Source organism: Panulirus ornatus, chromosome 17 (genome assembly GCF_036320965.1).
Source record: "Panulirus ornatus isolate Po-2019 chromosome 17, ASM3632096v1, whole genome shotgun sequence".
NCBI lineage: Eukaryota > Metazoa > Arthropoda > Malacostraca > Decapoda > Palinuridae > Panulirus > Panulirus ornatus.
In genome coordinates this window covers 39499143-39514836 of record NC_092240.1, presented here as the reverse complement: position 1 = coordinate 39514836, position 15694 = coordinate 39499143, and the positions used below count along the sequence as shown (strand labels likewise).

The window sequence follows — 15694 nt, the reverse complement described above, 5'->3', positions numbered from 1 at the left end:
AAAAAGAGTTTGCTTGCAAAAGAGAACTGTTTGTACAGAAACCGTGAGAAATTGAGTGAAGAGTGGTTGATATTACGTGATAGTGAATTAGATAGGGAGTAAGGACAGGGAATGAGTAGGAATTTAAAGAGGCATTGCTTACTCGAGCGGGTGAAGTGTGTAATATGCGGATGGTGGGGGTAGGCGCAAGGGAACTGGTCGTGAGTGCTGGAATGAGGAGGGTCAATTATTAATGAAAGAGAAAAAAAAGATATGCGGACGATAATCGCAAGAAAGAACTTCGAAAATGGGAAGAAGGTAAGTCACAACGAAACATTCTAAGACACGTTACAGTGCGACCATCCAAGGAAGGCTACCCTCCAAGGTACGTCACAGCGTTACAGGGGATTAAAAGAAAGGCCATGGAACTGAAAAAAGAGACCAAGTGAGAGAAGTGGTGAGGGAGTATCGATGAACTTTTTGGAGGACGAGAAAATGTTTTGGAAGGAGATGAGTAGTGTGAGGAGAACAAGAGAACAAGCGACAGTGACGGAAGCAGATGGGAAAGTGGTAACTGGTAAAGATGAGGTGAAAAAGAGATGGAATTAATATTCTGAAGGGCTTTCGACGAGATGGCACCTGGATTCATAGAGTCCTGGTGAATGGTTTGATGAGAAGGCTGGCTCTGAAAGCCTTACATAAGAAGTGTGGCAAAGCGGCGTTGGTGGATGGGATGGCGGTGGAGTTTCTCAAATAAAGGGGGTGACAGCTTTGTTGACTGGCAAGTCAGGCTCTTCAACGTTTGTATGGATCATGATGAGGTGTGTATGGGATTGGCTGAGTGAACTCACAATACCCATATATAAGAGCAAGGAAAATAAAAGTGAATACTCAAAATAGAAATGTATAAATCTGTGGAGTGAACTTGGTATGTGGGGACAGTGGTTATTGTTGAGGTTGTCTTGCATAGAACATCAGACTGGGGGAGGAGCAGTATGACTTGAAAAAAAGGTGGACGAGGTGTTTTGCTTTGAAGACTTTTGTGCAGGAAATTATTTTGCATAGTAATAAAAGGGGTAAACAAAAAGTCACAATGCAGTGAGACTTTGAGGGAAGAACATTTTCTTTAATCATTTACATTGTTTATCCTTGCTTGTATGTTGTAGTCTGAAGTGTTTCTTGCTGTAAATCGTTCAAGAGCTGCTACCACACCAAACTGCGTACCAGTTATTTCTATTACTATAAAATGTATATCTTAGACGACAGTGGATAAACATAACGAACAGTATTTATCAAGAATCAATATATATATTTCTTCTCTACATAATGTATCTGTGCATAAACTTAAATGTAGAAATCTTCACTCTATTCCACAGCTATCTGTTCGGCCTGTTAAGTCTCGCCGTCTTCCCTTGGATGGGGTGTGTCAGGGAGGTCCGCTGGTCCAGCCGTGTGGGGAGGAGTTGCGAATGTGCCGTGTCGACCGCTATGCCTCAGTCGACGCCTGGGGAGATTTTCTGCTCTCTGGATGTATCGGCGAGCGGCCTCCGACGATGTCTCTCTCCGAATGATTCTGTTGATCTTCTGATATTCCTTCTCCCTCATTACCGAGTTAAACTTAAAGAACGGTTGAGAGGGCCGTAAGTGCTTGTTCTTATCGCGGGGCAAGTGTGACCTTGAGGGACCCACACGAGACGTCACATGCCTATCTGGTCTTAGGTCTCCAGGTCTGTGGATATCCCAGAAGGACGGTGGCGCTTCCTCTCCCTCCAAGATGCGAGTCTCGAAACCCGATTTCTGGGGCACACTAACCTGGTGTGTATCAGAGTCGTCGTGATATGGACCATCGTCAACTCCCAAAACTAGGCTCCTTATTTGTGCGGATAAATCCCATGTTTCATGTTTGTTGTCTTTGTCATCTGATCGACTAATCCCCGAACCTTTGGCAGCATAATCCTCGTTTTGATACAGATTATGGGATTCCTCGCTCTGTATTCCTGAGGGGGTTCCTCTTCCCGAGGTCTTTGGGCTCTCACTCGGGACTTTATCTAACAGGCACCCTTCCTCCCTGGTCTCTGGGTCATCTGCTGTATGACTACCATTATCGAAATCTTGCGAAATTTCAAGACCTAAATCGCCAAGCACTCCACCTACAGCACCTTCGTCATCCTCTAGTCTGAGTTGTAAGGGGGATAGCTGCGTGTTCTGTCTCGAGGTCTCCGTATGTTGTGTGTTTGTTGATTGTGTGTCCGCCACACCCTCGAACGCTACTGAAGGTCTCCAGCGAGAACATTCGCCATACTGTGGGAGGTTCCCGACACTGGCTCCTGCTACCAATTCCTGTCAGGATGGGAAATAACAGATAATCAACTATTCCATTTTAAGCGTCCATTCAATAAAGGTATAGATGCTCTACATTTCTTAGACTGACAAAATGAGCCATAACCAAGAAAAGCATTTTCTTCTATCTGTGAAGCAAGCTGCACAGGTCTACCCTTAAGATTTCGGGTATCTCTATCCTTTGTTATCCGGGAACCCCCAGCTATGCCAGATTAAGCCCTATATGAGTTGCACATCTGTAGCAACTTGATCCACTCAAATACATGATTACAATATGAAAAGATTCATGAGATACAGTCATCCAGTGGAACTCTTTACCACCCTAACTCTTTAAATGAGACACTCATTCCTAGATTTGAAAAAATACCAACTTAATAAGCTTCATGAAACATTACAATTATACACTAGGTCCCATTATCTAGGCCATATTATCTAGCAGTCATAAAATACTAGGTCACAGTCATCTAGCAGTCATCATCCACAAGGACACAATATCTAGCAATCATTAAACACTAGGCCACATTATCTCCAGTTATTATCTATTAGGTCACATCATCTAGCAGCCATTATACATTACGTTACATTATCGAACATTCATTATACACTAGGTCACATTATCTGGCAGTCATTATATACTAGGTCACATCATCTAGCAACCATTATATACCAGGTCACAGTTATCTAACAGTATCATGTATTAGATTACAGTAAATGTGAATAAGAGCAAGGTTATTAGATTCAGTAGGGTTGAGGGACAAGTTAATAGGGAGGCAAGTTTGAATGGAGAAAAACTGGAGGAAGTGAAGTGTTTTAGAAATCTGGGAGTAGATTTAGCAGCGGATGGACCATGGCAGCGGAAGTAAGTCACATGGTGGGGGAAGGGGCGAAGGTTCTGGGAGCGTTGAAGAATGTGTGGAAGGCGAGAACGTTATCTCGGAGAGCAAAAATGGGTATTTTTGAAGGAATAGTGGTTCCAACAATGTTATATGGTTGCGAGGCATGAGCTATGGATAGGGTTATACGGAGAAGGGTGGATGTGTTGGAAATTGTATGTTTGAGGACAATATGTGGTGTGAGGTGGTTTGATCGGGTAAGTGATGAATGGGTAAGTGATGAATGGGTAAGAGAGATGCGTGGTAATAAAAAGAGTGCTGTTGAGAGAGTAGAAGAGGATGTGTTGAGATGGTTTGGACACACGGAGAGAATGAGTGAGGAAGGATTGACAAAGTGGATATATGTGTCAGAGGTGGAAGGAAGGAATGAAAAACATTTTGAGCGATCGGGGTTTGAACAGACAGGAGGGTGAAAGGCGTGCAAGGAATAGACTGAATTGGAACGATGTGGTATAACGGGGTTGCCGTGCAGTCAATGGATTGAACCAGGGCATGTGAAGCGTCTGAGGGAAAAGATTGAAAGGTCTGTGGGGCCTGGATGTGGAAAGGGAGCTGTGGTTTAGGTGCATTATACATGACAGCTAGAGACTGAGTGTGAACGAATGTGGCCTTTTTTGTCTTTTCCTGACGCTAATTCGCGGGAGGAGAGGGGGGATGCTATTTCATGTGTGGCGGGGTGGCGATGGAAATGAATAAAGGCAGCAAGTATGAATATGTACATGTATATATATATATATATATATATATGTCTGTGTATGTAAATGTATGTATACGTTGAAATGTATATGTATGTATATGTGGGTGGGTTGGGCCATTCCTCATCTGTTTCCTTGCGCTAACTCACGGAAGCAGGAGACGGCGATTAAGTATAATACATAAAAATGAATAGATAATAGCTAACTAACACTCAAATTACACTAGGTCACATTATCTAGCAGTCATAATGCACTAGGTCACATTATCTAGTAGTCATTATGCACTAGGTTACATTATCTAGCAGCCATTATATACTAGGTCACAGTTATCTAGCAGTCATTATATATTAAGTCACAGTTCTAACAGTCACTATACACTAGGTCACCGTTATCTAGCAGTCATTATACGCTAGGTCACAGTTATCTATCAGTCATCATACACTAGGTCACAGGCATCTAGCAGTCATTATACAATAGGTCACACTGTCTAGCAATCGTTATAAACTAGGTCACAGATACCTAGCACTCATTATACAGTAGGTCACATTATCTTGTAGTGATTATAAACTAGGTCTCGTGATCAAACAGTCATTATCTACTAGGTCACAGTCATCCAGCAGTCATTATACAATAGGTCACAGATATCTAGCAGTCCTTACACAGTAAGTCACAGTCATCTAGTAGTGATTATACACTAGGTCAGTTATTTAGCAGCCATCATATAATAGGTCACAATCAAAGTTACGTAGCAATCGTCATACATTATATCACAGTTATCTAGCAGTCATCTTACATTAGTTCACAGTCATCTAGCGGTCATTATAAACTAGGTAACAGTTACGTAGCAATCATATACATTAGATCACAGTTATCTAGCAGTCATCATACACTAGGTCACAGTTATCTAGTAGTCATTATGCAATAGGTCATAGTTATCTAGCATTCATCATACATTAGGTCACAGTTATCAAGCAGTCATTATATACTAAGTCACATTTATCCAGCTGTCCTTATACACTAGGTCACAGTCACCTAGCAGTCATCATACACTAAGTACGTGTTATCTAGCAGTCATCATACAATAGGTCACAATCATCTAATAGTCGATATACACTAAGTCACAGTCATATAAGTCATTATACAGTAGGTCACATTATCTAGCAGTCATTATACACCAGGTCACGGTCGTAGAGCAGTCATTATACATTAGGTCACGGTCGTAAAGCAGTCATTATACACTAGGTCACACTTATCTAGCAGACATTATACACTACTCACAGTCATATAGCAGTCATTATACACTAAGTCCGTTATCTAGCAGTCATTATACACTAGGTCACAGTTATCTAGCAGTCATTATACACGAGATCACAGTCCTCTAGCAGTCATTATACACTAGGTCACAGTCATCTAGCAGTCATTATACACTAGGTAACAGTTACGTAATCATTATACATTAGATCACAGTTATCTAGGAGTCATTATACACTAGGTAATAGTTATCTAGTAATCATTATACACTTGGTCATAGTTATCTAGCAATTATCATACACTATGTCACAGTCATCTATCACTCATTACTTACTAGGTCACAGTTATCTAGCAGTCCTTACAGGTCACAGTCATCTAACAGTCATTATACACTAGGTCAGTTATCTAGCAGTCATAATACACAGGTTACAGGTATCTAGCAGTCATTATACAACAGGTCACAGTTAGCTAGCAGTCATTACACACTAGGTCACATTATTTAGCAGTCATTATAAACTCGGTCACAGTTAGATAGCAGTCATTATACACTGGGTCACAGTTATCTAGCATACATCATACACTAGTTCACATCCATATAGCCGTCATTATACACTAGGTCATGTCATCTAGCAGTCATTATACACTAGGTTACAGTCCTCTAGCCGTCATTATACACTAGGTCACAGTGTATGACTGACCTAGGTCATTATACACTAGGTCAGGTATCTAGCAGTCATTATACACAGGTCACAATCATATAACACTCATTATAAAAAGGTCACAGTCATATAACAGTCATTATACATTAGTTCAAATTATATAGCAGTCACTATACACTAGGTCACAGTCATACAGCAGTTATTATACACTAGGCCACAGTTATCTAGCATACATCATACACTAGTTCACAGTCATATATCAGTCATTATACACTAGGTCACAGTCCTCTAGCAGTCATTATACACTAGGCCACAGTCATCTAGCAGTCATTATACACTAAGCCACAGTCATCTAGCAGTCATTATACACTAGGTCAGTTATTTAGCACTCATTATCCACTAGGTCACAGTTATATAGCAGTTATTATACACTACGTCACAGTTATCTGGCAATCATCAAACACTAGGTCACAGTCATGTATCAGTCATTATACACCAGGTCACTGTTATCTAGCAGTCATTATACACTAGGTTACAGTCATCTAGCAGTCATTATACACTAAGCCACAATCATTTAGCAGTCATTATACATTAGGTCGCAGTTATCTAGCAATCACTATACGCTGGGTCACAATTATTTGAGTCATTATACAATAGGTCACAGTCATCTAGCAGTCGTTATACAAGAGTTCACAGTCATCTAGCAGTCATTATTCACCAAGGTCACAGTCATTTAGCAATCATTATACAAGAGTTCACAGTCATCTAGCAGTCATTATTCACTAGGTCACAATTACCTAGCAATCGTTATATAGCAGGTCATAGTCATCCACCAGTCATTATACTCTAGATCACAGTCATCTAGCAGTCATTATACACTAGGTTGCAGTCATCTAGCAATCCTTATACATTAGGTGAATGATATCTAGCAATAATTATACACAAGATAACAGTTATCTAACAGTCATTATACATTTGGTCACAGTTATCTAGCAGTCATTGTACACTAGGTCACATTATCTAGTAGTCATTATAAACAAGATCACAGTTATGCGGCAATCATTATACATTAGATCACATTATCTAGCAGTCATTATACACTAGGTCACAGTTATCTAGCATTTGTTATGCACTAGGTCACAGTCATCTCGCGGTTATTATACATTAGGTCTGAGTTATCTAGCAGTCATTATACACAGGTCACAGTTATCTAGCAGTCATTATACAATAGGTCACAGTTAGCTAGCAGTCATTATACACTAGGTCACATTAATTAGCAGTCATTATAAACTCGGTCACAGTTTTGTAGCAGTCATTATGCACTAGGTCACTGTCATCTAACAGTCATTATACATTAGGTCACAGTAATCTATCAGTCATTATACATTAGGTCACATTTATCTAGCAGTCTTTATACACAAGATCACATTATCTAGCAGTCATGATACACTAGGTCACAGTTATCTAGCAGTCAATATAAACTACGTCAAAGTTATGTAGCAGTCATCATACATAGGTCAGAGTCATCTAGAAGTCATTATACGCTGGGTAACAGTTACCTAGCTGTCATTATACACAAGATCACATTATCTAGCAGTCATTATACACTAGATCACAGTCATCTCGCAGTTATTTTACACTAGGTCCCAGTAATTTAGCAGTCATTGTACACTAGGTAACAGTTATTTCGCAATCATTATACACTAGGTCACAGTTATTCAGCAGTCATTATACACTAGGTCACAGTTATTTAGCAGTCATTATACACTAGGTCACAGTTATCTAGCAGTCATTATACACTAGGTCACAGTTATCTAGCAGACACTATACACTAGGTCACACTCACCTTACAGTTATTATACACTAGGTCACAGTTATTTAGCAGTTATTATACACTAGGTCACAGTTATCTAGCAGACACTATACACTAGGTCACAGTCATCTTACAGTTATTATACACTAGGTCACAGTTATTTAGCAGTCATTATACACTAGGTCACAGTTATCTAGCACTTTAGTGAAGAAGGCCGTAGCTTGTGTCAACAAACTTTGAACTAGGTCATTAATGACTTGAAGGGGGTCACATTAGTGTGTTGTCTTTCCACTAAACACTCAGCCGTCCATCTGTTGGATACCGAGGTTCTCTAATAGACAGTACCTGTAGGGGAGGAGCAGATGCTTCCAGTTTTGACTCAAGGGACAAAGCTGGTGCTGAGGGAGCAGTGGTCGACTTATCTGGAAATAAAGATTTCGAGTAACTAAAAGAAATTCCTTTATTGGTCTAAAATTGACAATGGTCTAACATATCTATATATTCTTGTCATGAGTATTCTTTCGAAGTCCAGAATAGTTCATTCGCATGCCAGTCATAATCACCATCCAGTGTTGTATATGTGACATATGATGTCATATACTCATTTTCACATGTAGACTAATCACTAACCTTTAATCTAACCCTGATTTAAAAGGGTCTTGTCAAAGGTCATCTTCGTGACATCCTCATTATTGTATTCTCGACACATTTGGTTATTTTCCTGAGCCTTACAATTCTGGTCACAAGCCACCTCCACTACACCCTCATCTTCATCATAACCTCATTTTCTCTACACTTCGAAGACGAAGAAAACAAATGAAATGAAAATTTCCTTTGGCAGAAGCTAGATACACCCACACAAACCCAGAACGCAACCATGATCTACCCGTATAAGATTGACATTAAGAGTTGACACTTACAGAAGCTGACTCCTACAGAAGTTGACACCGAAAGCAAGTGACACTTACAGGACTGAGAGCAGACCTGGACGACACACAAGTAACACGGGGGTTTACTTCGTCCTCGAGTCGGAACGTGACACCAACACTCCAGGTTGCACATGCCCTCCATAACGACACCAAGTACGCCAATGTCCCAAGTGCCAGCGGAGCCAAACACGTATTGAGGCAATGTAGTGCTCAGGTGTTAAACCAGAGCGCTAGAATGTCGAAGTGTCAATTGCAATGTCAGATAGCCATTGCCAGACAAGATGACGGCACCAAGAGTTCATGTGCCAGATAGGTAGCCAGTACCAGTGACAAACACATCAGCGGTGCCAGTCAGAGAGCCGGTGATGGAAAGGCTGTTGCCTGAAGCTGTCTCTCTCTCACACACACACACACTAGCTACCTCTGGCTACAGTATCTATGCTTGGAGTCATTGGCTTTCGAAGGATGTCTATTGGTCAGTCCTTTTCTCTGACCCCTGGCTGGGTGGGGTGTCTGTTGGTCAATTGTCTTCTCTTATCCCTGGCTGGGTGGGGTGCCTTTTGTCCCGTACTCTTCTCTAACCCTTGGCTTCCCTTTCTTACAGTGGGAAATTGTCTCGACTCTGAAAGAATAAGAAAATTATAAGGATGTGTATCTAGCATGAAATATCGTGTAAGGAAACTATATGATAAAATTAAAGTGGGTTATGTGAAGCAGTCAGTGTCTAAATTAAATATTACCAGCTAAATAATCTTATGGAGTCTTTATAATATTGGTAAATACTTGACCACCTTTGTTGCAGCTGACGAAGCAAAGTAGTAATTCTTATCATAAATGATTAATTAATTCTATGTAATTAGAAAAACATACTATCAGGCAATCATTCTCAAAGCTAACTTTATTCTAGTCTATACAGTGTATTAAGGTATTAAGTAGACCAAATTTAAGATTGCATAAAACTCTTTACTTTGTACCTGGCAAACTTATCTAATGTTAAATACGCATGACACTGGCAATAATTCTCATTACTCTGAGGGTAACAAAAATACATAAAGCCTATTAAATCATCCATACACAATCTCAATCCGTGCGTGTGTGGGTGTGTATGTATATACATGTGTGTGTGGGTGGGTTGGGCCATTCTTTCGTCTGTTTCCTTGCGCTACCACATCGTTCCAACTCATTTCATTCCTTGCACGCCTCTCACGCAGGCAACTTTAAAGCCCATTCTATCATTAACCAAATCATTATGAGAGAACTGACAAGACACGAACATAAACAAAGTTTTTCAAGACACACCCAGCTAGCCACGTCATCCCACGTCACCTGACACCCCTCACCCCTTCCCCTTAATCACTCTCCCTTTTAACGGTTACTGTCGGACAAAGCAGACAGTGGTTGGTCTGTAGTGGTTGGTGCTAGACGGCGGTACACAGGTGTGATGTTGGGATCTAAATAACTGTGTTAAGTACTGGCACCTGATGAGGTGGATTGTCTCCTCGAAACATGTCGTGCAACTTATACAGAAAAATTACATGTTAAATAAAGTTATATGAACTCCTACTGAAGTGCGTTTTTACTTTCATAACTTTCATCACAAACTAGTGTGATCATATATATATATACATACATATATATTTAAATCTATGTTCCTTAGGGCATTACGTATTTACAGTCCGGAGTTTATTGATGAGGAGTTTGAGAAGATATATTCTATTGGATATAAGTTAAAGTACCCTAGATCTTTCATTGATAAATCCCTTAAGCTAGCAAAGAAATCATTTTATAGAATTGAGCTCAAACCTCCCATTGACACCAAGAATCTTTTAGTTCTCCCTTTTGATAATAATTTTACTTTATACCCACTTCCCATGTTGCTGTAAATGTTGCCTTCAACAACAATAATACCATAATGAAAATTTTAATCAGAAACTCACCAAAAATTCTCCTGGATGCATCTATAAAGTGCCATGTAAAAATTGATAAGTTTTATGTTAAGCAGACTGGTAAGGATCTTTCTGTTAGAGTTAAGCATCAAAAATGTAGTATTAAGAACAGGAGAAGAATCAAATGCCTTGTATAATCACGTTAAAAAACATGATAATTGTATTGGCTGGAGTAATAACATCTCAGTTATTAAATCTAACTACAGTATCGCAAGAAACATCATTAAATCTTCTATTATCAAATACACAAAGAATTATAACCTATACAAATTGGATAGCTTTACTGTTGATAAAATTTGTAAACAATTCCACTTCTCCACATAATAAGTTTATGATACGCTCGTTGTCTGCTTTGGACAATCACACGTTTGCCAAATGGCGTCCTAACTACGTTTCTTCGTCGTATATCAACTGATTGTTATATTTCTCTCTTGTGTCTCCCCTGATGATGTGATTATTACACGAAAGTGCACTTGGGAACTTTTCGTGCTTCATTTTCCCCGTGGACTCATAGGAATATCTTGATCACGCGCAAAATTGTGATCCTTTCCAATATATATATATATATATATATATCATACAAACCTCCAACAGCCAGGATCGAACCTGGGACCCCTTGTGCAAGAGGCAGGCATGCTAACCGCTAGGCTAAGGGACTGTATAATAGGAAACAACTATTCGAAATACTAAGTACTCGAATACCCTTCGTCTCACAATGGTGAGCAATGGGGTATATCGGTTGTTTCCGAACAGAACACATAGCTAGCTGATAGCGTTTTACCGAACCTGACTGTACAACGCGGAGTTATATAAATACGAATAAAGTGTATATGAACGCGCACCTTCATAGAACATACAAACCTCCAACAGCCAGTATTTCGAATAGATGTTTCCTATTATATAGTCCCTTAGCCTAGCGGTTAGCATGCCTGCCTCTTGCACAAGGGGTCCCAGGTTCGATCCTGGCTGTTGGAGGTTTGTATGTTCTATGAAGGTGCGCGTTCATATACACTTTATTCGTATTCATATAACTCCGCGTTGTACAGTCAGGTTCGGTAAAACGCTATCAGCTGGCTATGTGTTCTGTTCGGAAACAACCGATAGACCCCGTTGCTCACCATTGTGAGACGAAGGGTATTCGAGTACTTAGTATTTCGAATAGTTGTTTCCTATTATACAGTCCCTTAGCCTAACGGTTAGCATGCCTGCCTCTTGCACAAGGGGTCCCAGGTTCGATCCTGGCTGTTGGAGGTTTGTATGTTCTATGAAGGTGCGCGTTCATAACCACTTTATTCGTATTCATGTAACTCCGCGTTGTACAGTCAGGTTCGGTAAAACGCTATCAGCTGGCTATGTGTTCTGTTCGGAAACAACCGATAGACCCCGTTGCTCACCATTGTGAGACGAAGGGTATTCGAGTACTTCGTATTTCGAATAGTTGTTTCCTATTATACAGTCCCTTAGCCTAGCGGTTAGCATGCCTGCCTCTTGCACAAGGGGTCCCAGGTTCGATCCTGGCTGTTGGAGATTTGTATGTTCTATGAAGGTGCGCGTTCATATACACTTTATTCGTGTATGTGTATATATATATATATATATATATATATATATATATATATATATATATATATATATATCATTAGGTTATTAGGTACAGAAGGGATGACGGTCAAATCAATTGGGTGGTAAGTTTGAATGGAAAAAAACTGGAGGAAGTAAAGTGTTTTAGATATCTGGGAGTGGATTTGGCAGCGGATGGAACCATGGAAGCGGAAGTGAATCATAGGGTGAGGGAGGGTGCGAAAATTCTGGGAGCCTTGAAGAATGTGTGGAAGTCGAGAACATTATCTCGGAAAGTAAAAATGGGTATGTTTGAAGGAATAGTGGTTCCAACAATGTTGTATGGTTACGAGGCGTGGGCTATGGATAGAGTTGTGCGCAGGAGAATGTATGTGCTGGAAATGAGATGTTTGAGGACAATATGTGGTGTGAGGTGGTTTGATCGAGTAAATAATGTAAGGGTAAGAGAGATGTGTGGTAATAAAAAGAATGTTGTTGAGAGAGCAGAAGAGGGTGTTTTGAAATGGTTTGGTCACACGGAGAGCATGAGTGAGGAAAGATTGACCAAGAGGATATATGTGTCAGAGGTGGAGGGAACGAGGAGAAGTGGGAGACCAGATTGGAGGTGGAAAGATGGAGTGAATAAGATTTTGAGTGATCGGGGCTTGAACATGCAGGAGGGTGAAAGGCGTGCAAGGAATAGAGTGAATTGGAACGATGTGGTATACCGGGGTCGACGTGCTGTCAATGGATTGAACCAGGGGATGTGAAGCGTCTGGGGTAAACCATGGAAACTTCTGTGGGGCCTGGATGTGGAAAGGGAGATGTGGTTTCGGTGCATTATTGCATGACTGCTCGAGACTGGGTGTGAACGAATGTGGCCTTTGTTGTCTTTTCCTAGCGCTACCTCGCACACATAAGGGGGGAGGGGGTTGTTATTCCATGTGTGGCGAGGTGGCGATGGGAATCAATAAAGGCAGACAGTATGAATTATGTACATCTGTATATATGTATATGTCTGTGTGTGTATATATATGCATACATTGAGATGTATAGGTATGTATATTTGCGTGTGTGGACGTGTATGTATATACATGTGTATGTGGGTGAGTTGGGCCATTCTTTCGTCTGTTTCTTTGCGTTACCTCCCTAACGCGGGAGACAGCAACAAATCAAAATAAAATAAGAAAAAAAAGAAAAAAATATAATATATATATATATAAATCATATATATAAATTATATGGGAGGGTATTGATTGACAGGGTGAAGGCATGTACAGAGCATCAGATTGGGGAAGAGAAGTGTGGTTTCAGAAGTGGTAGAGGATGTGTGGATTAGGTGTTTGCTTTGAAGAATGTATGTGAGAAATACTTAGAAAAGCAAATGGATTTGTATGTAGCATTTATGGATCTGGAGAAGGCATATGATAGAGTTGATAGAGATGCTCTGTGGAAGGTATTAAGAATATATGGTGTGGGAGGAAAGTTGTTAGAAGCAGTGAAAAGTTTTTATCGAGGATGTAAGGCATGTGTACGTGTAGGAAGAGAGGAAAGTGATTGGTTCTCAGTGAATGTAGGTTTGCGGCAGGGGTGTGTGATGGTTGTTTAATTTGTTTATGGATGGGGTTGTTAGGGAGGTAAATGCAAGAGTTTTGGAAAGAGGGGCAAGTATGAAGTCTGTTGGGGATGAGAGAGCTTGGGAAGTGAGTCAGTTGTTGTTCGCTGATGATACAGCGCTGGTGGCTGATTCATGTGAGAAACTGCAGAAGCTGGTGACTGAGTTTGGTAAAGTGTGTGGAAGAAGAAAGTTAAGAGTAAATGTGAATAAGAGCAAGGTTATTAGGTACAGTAGGGTTGAGGGTCAAGTCAATTGGGAGGTGAGTTTGAATGGAGAAAAACCTGGAGGAAGTGAAGTGTTTTAGATATCTGGGAGTGGATCTGGCAGCGGATGGAACCATGGAAGCGGAAGTGGATCATAGGGTGGGGGAGGGGGCGAAAATTCTGGGGGCCTTGAAGAATGTGTGGAAGTCGAGAACATTATCTCGGAAAGCAAAAATGGGTATGTTTGAAGGAATAGTGGTTCCAACAACGTTGTATGGTTGCGAGGCGTGGGCTATGGATAGAGTTGTGCGCAGGAGGATGGATGTGCTGGAAATGAGATGTTTGAGGACAATGTGTGTTGTGAGGTGGTTTGATCGAGTGAGTAACGTAAGGGTAAGAGAGATGTGTGGAAATAAAAAGAGCGTGGTTGAGAGAGCAGAAGAGGGTGTTTTGAAGTGGTTTGGGCACATGGAGAGAATGAGTGAGGAAAGATTGACCAAGAGGATATATGTGTCGGAGGTGGAGGGAGCGAGGAGAAGAGGGAGACCAAATTGGAGGTGGAAAGATGGAGTGAAAAAGATTTTGTGTGATCGGGGCCTGAACATGCAGGAGGGTGAAAGGAGGGCAAGGAATAGAGTGAATTGGAGCGATGTGGTATACCGGGGTTGACGTGCTGTCAGTGGATTGAATCAAGGCATGTGAAGCGTCTGGGGTAAACCATGGAAAGCTGTGTAGGTATGTATATTTGCGTGTGTGGACGTATGTATATACATGTGTCTGGGGGGGGGGGGTGGGCCATTTCTTTCGTCTGTTTCCTTGCGCTACCTCGCAAACGCGGGAGACAGCGACAAAGCATAAAAAAAAAAAAAAAATATAGATATATATACATATATATATATATATATATATATATATATATATATATATATATATATATATATATATATATATGCGTGTGTGTATGTGTATGTATATATATATATATATATATATATATATATATATATATATATATATATATATATATATATATATATATATGTGTGTGTGTGTGTACGTGTAGGAAGAGAGGAAAGTGATTGTTTCTCAGTGAATGTAGGTTTGCGGCAGGGGTGTGTGATGTCTCCATGGTTGTTTAATTTGTTTATGGATGGGGTTGTTAGGGAGGTAAATGCAAGAGTCTTGGAAAGAGGGGCAAGTATGAAGTCTGTTGGGGATGAGAGAGCTTGGGAAGTGAGTCAGTTGTTGTTCGCTGATGATACAGCGCTGGTGGCGGATTCATGTGAGAAACTGCAGAAGCTGGTGACGGAGTTTGGTAAAGTGTGTGGAAGAAGAAAGTTAAGAGTAAATGTGAATAAGAGCAAGGTTATTAGGTACAGTAGGGTTGAGGGTCAAGTCAATTGGGAGGTGAGTTTGAATGGTGAAAAACTGGAGGAAGTGAAGTGTTTTAGATATCTGGGAGTGGATCTGTCAGCGGATGGAACCATGGAAGCGGAAGTGGATCATAGGGTGGGGGAGGGGGCGAAAATTTTGGGAGCCTTGAAAAATGTGTGGAAGTCGAGAACATTATCCCGGAAAGCAAAAATGGGTATGTTTGAAGGAATAGTAGTTCCAACAATGTTGTATGGTTGCGAGGCGTGGGCTATGGATAGAGTTGTGCGCAGGAGGATGGATGTGCTGGAAATGAGATGTTTGAGGACAATGTGTGGTGTGAGGTGGTTTGATCGAGTAAGTAACGTAAGGGTAAGAGAGATGTGTGGAAATAAAAAGAGCGTGGTTGAGAGAGCAGAAGAGGGTGTTTTGAAATG

At 40.7% G+C, this 15694-nt stretch overlaps 1 protein-coding gene across 3 annotated transcripts in view; it reads right to left on the bottom strand.

Annotated features, from left to right (window-relative positions):
• Nucleotides 1-1265: 1265 nt before the first annotated feature.
• Nucleotides 1266-15694, bottom strand: part of LOC139754690 (uncharacterized) — a 38107-nt gene continuing 23678 nt past the window's right edge. Inside the window, exons 2-4 of one of the 3 annotated variants that reach the window (XR_011713926.1) lie at nt 8261-9181; nt 7976-8052; nt 1266-2319 (exon numbers count right to left, since the gene is read on the bottom strand). Coding sequence is in view for 2 of the 3 variants with exons in the window: in XM_071672252.1 (XP_071528353.1) it covers nt 1372-2319; nt 7976-8052; nt 8599-8701 (1128 nt within the window). In the remaining variant the exon portion in view is untranslated. The remainder of the gene's footprint in view (nt 2320-7975; nt 8053-8260; nt 9182-15694) is intronic. The other 2 variants (XM_071672252.1, XM_071672253.1) reach the window with 2 other exon arrangements.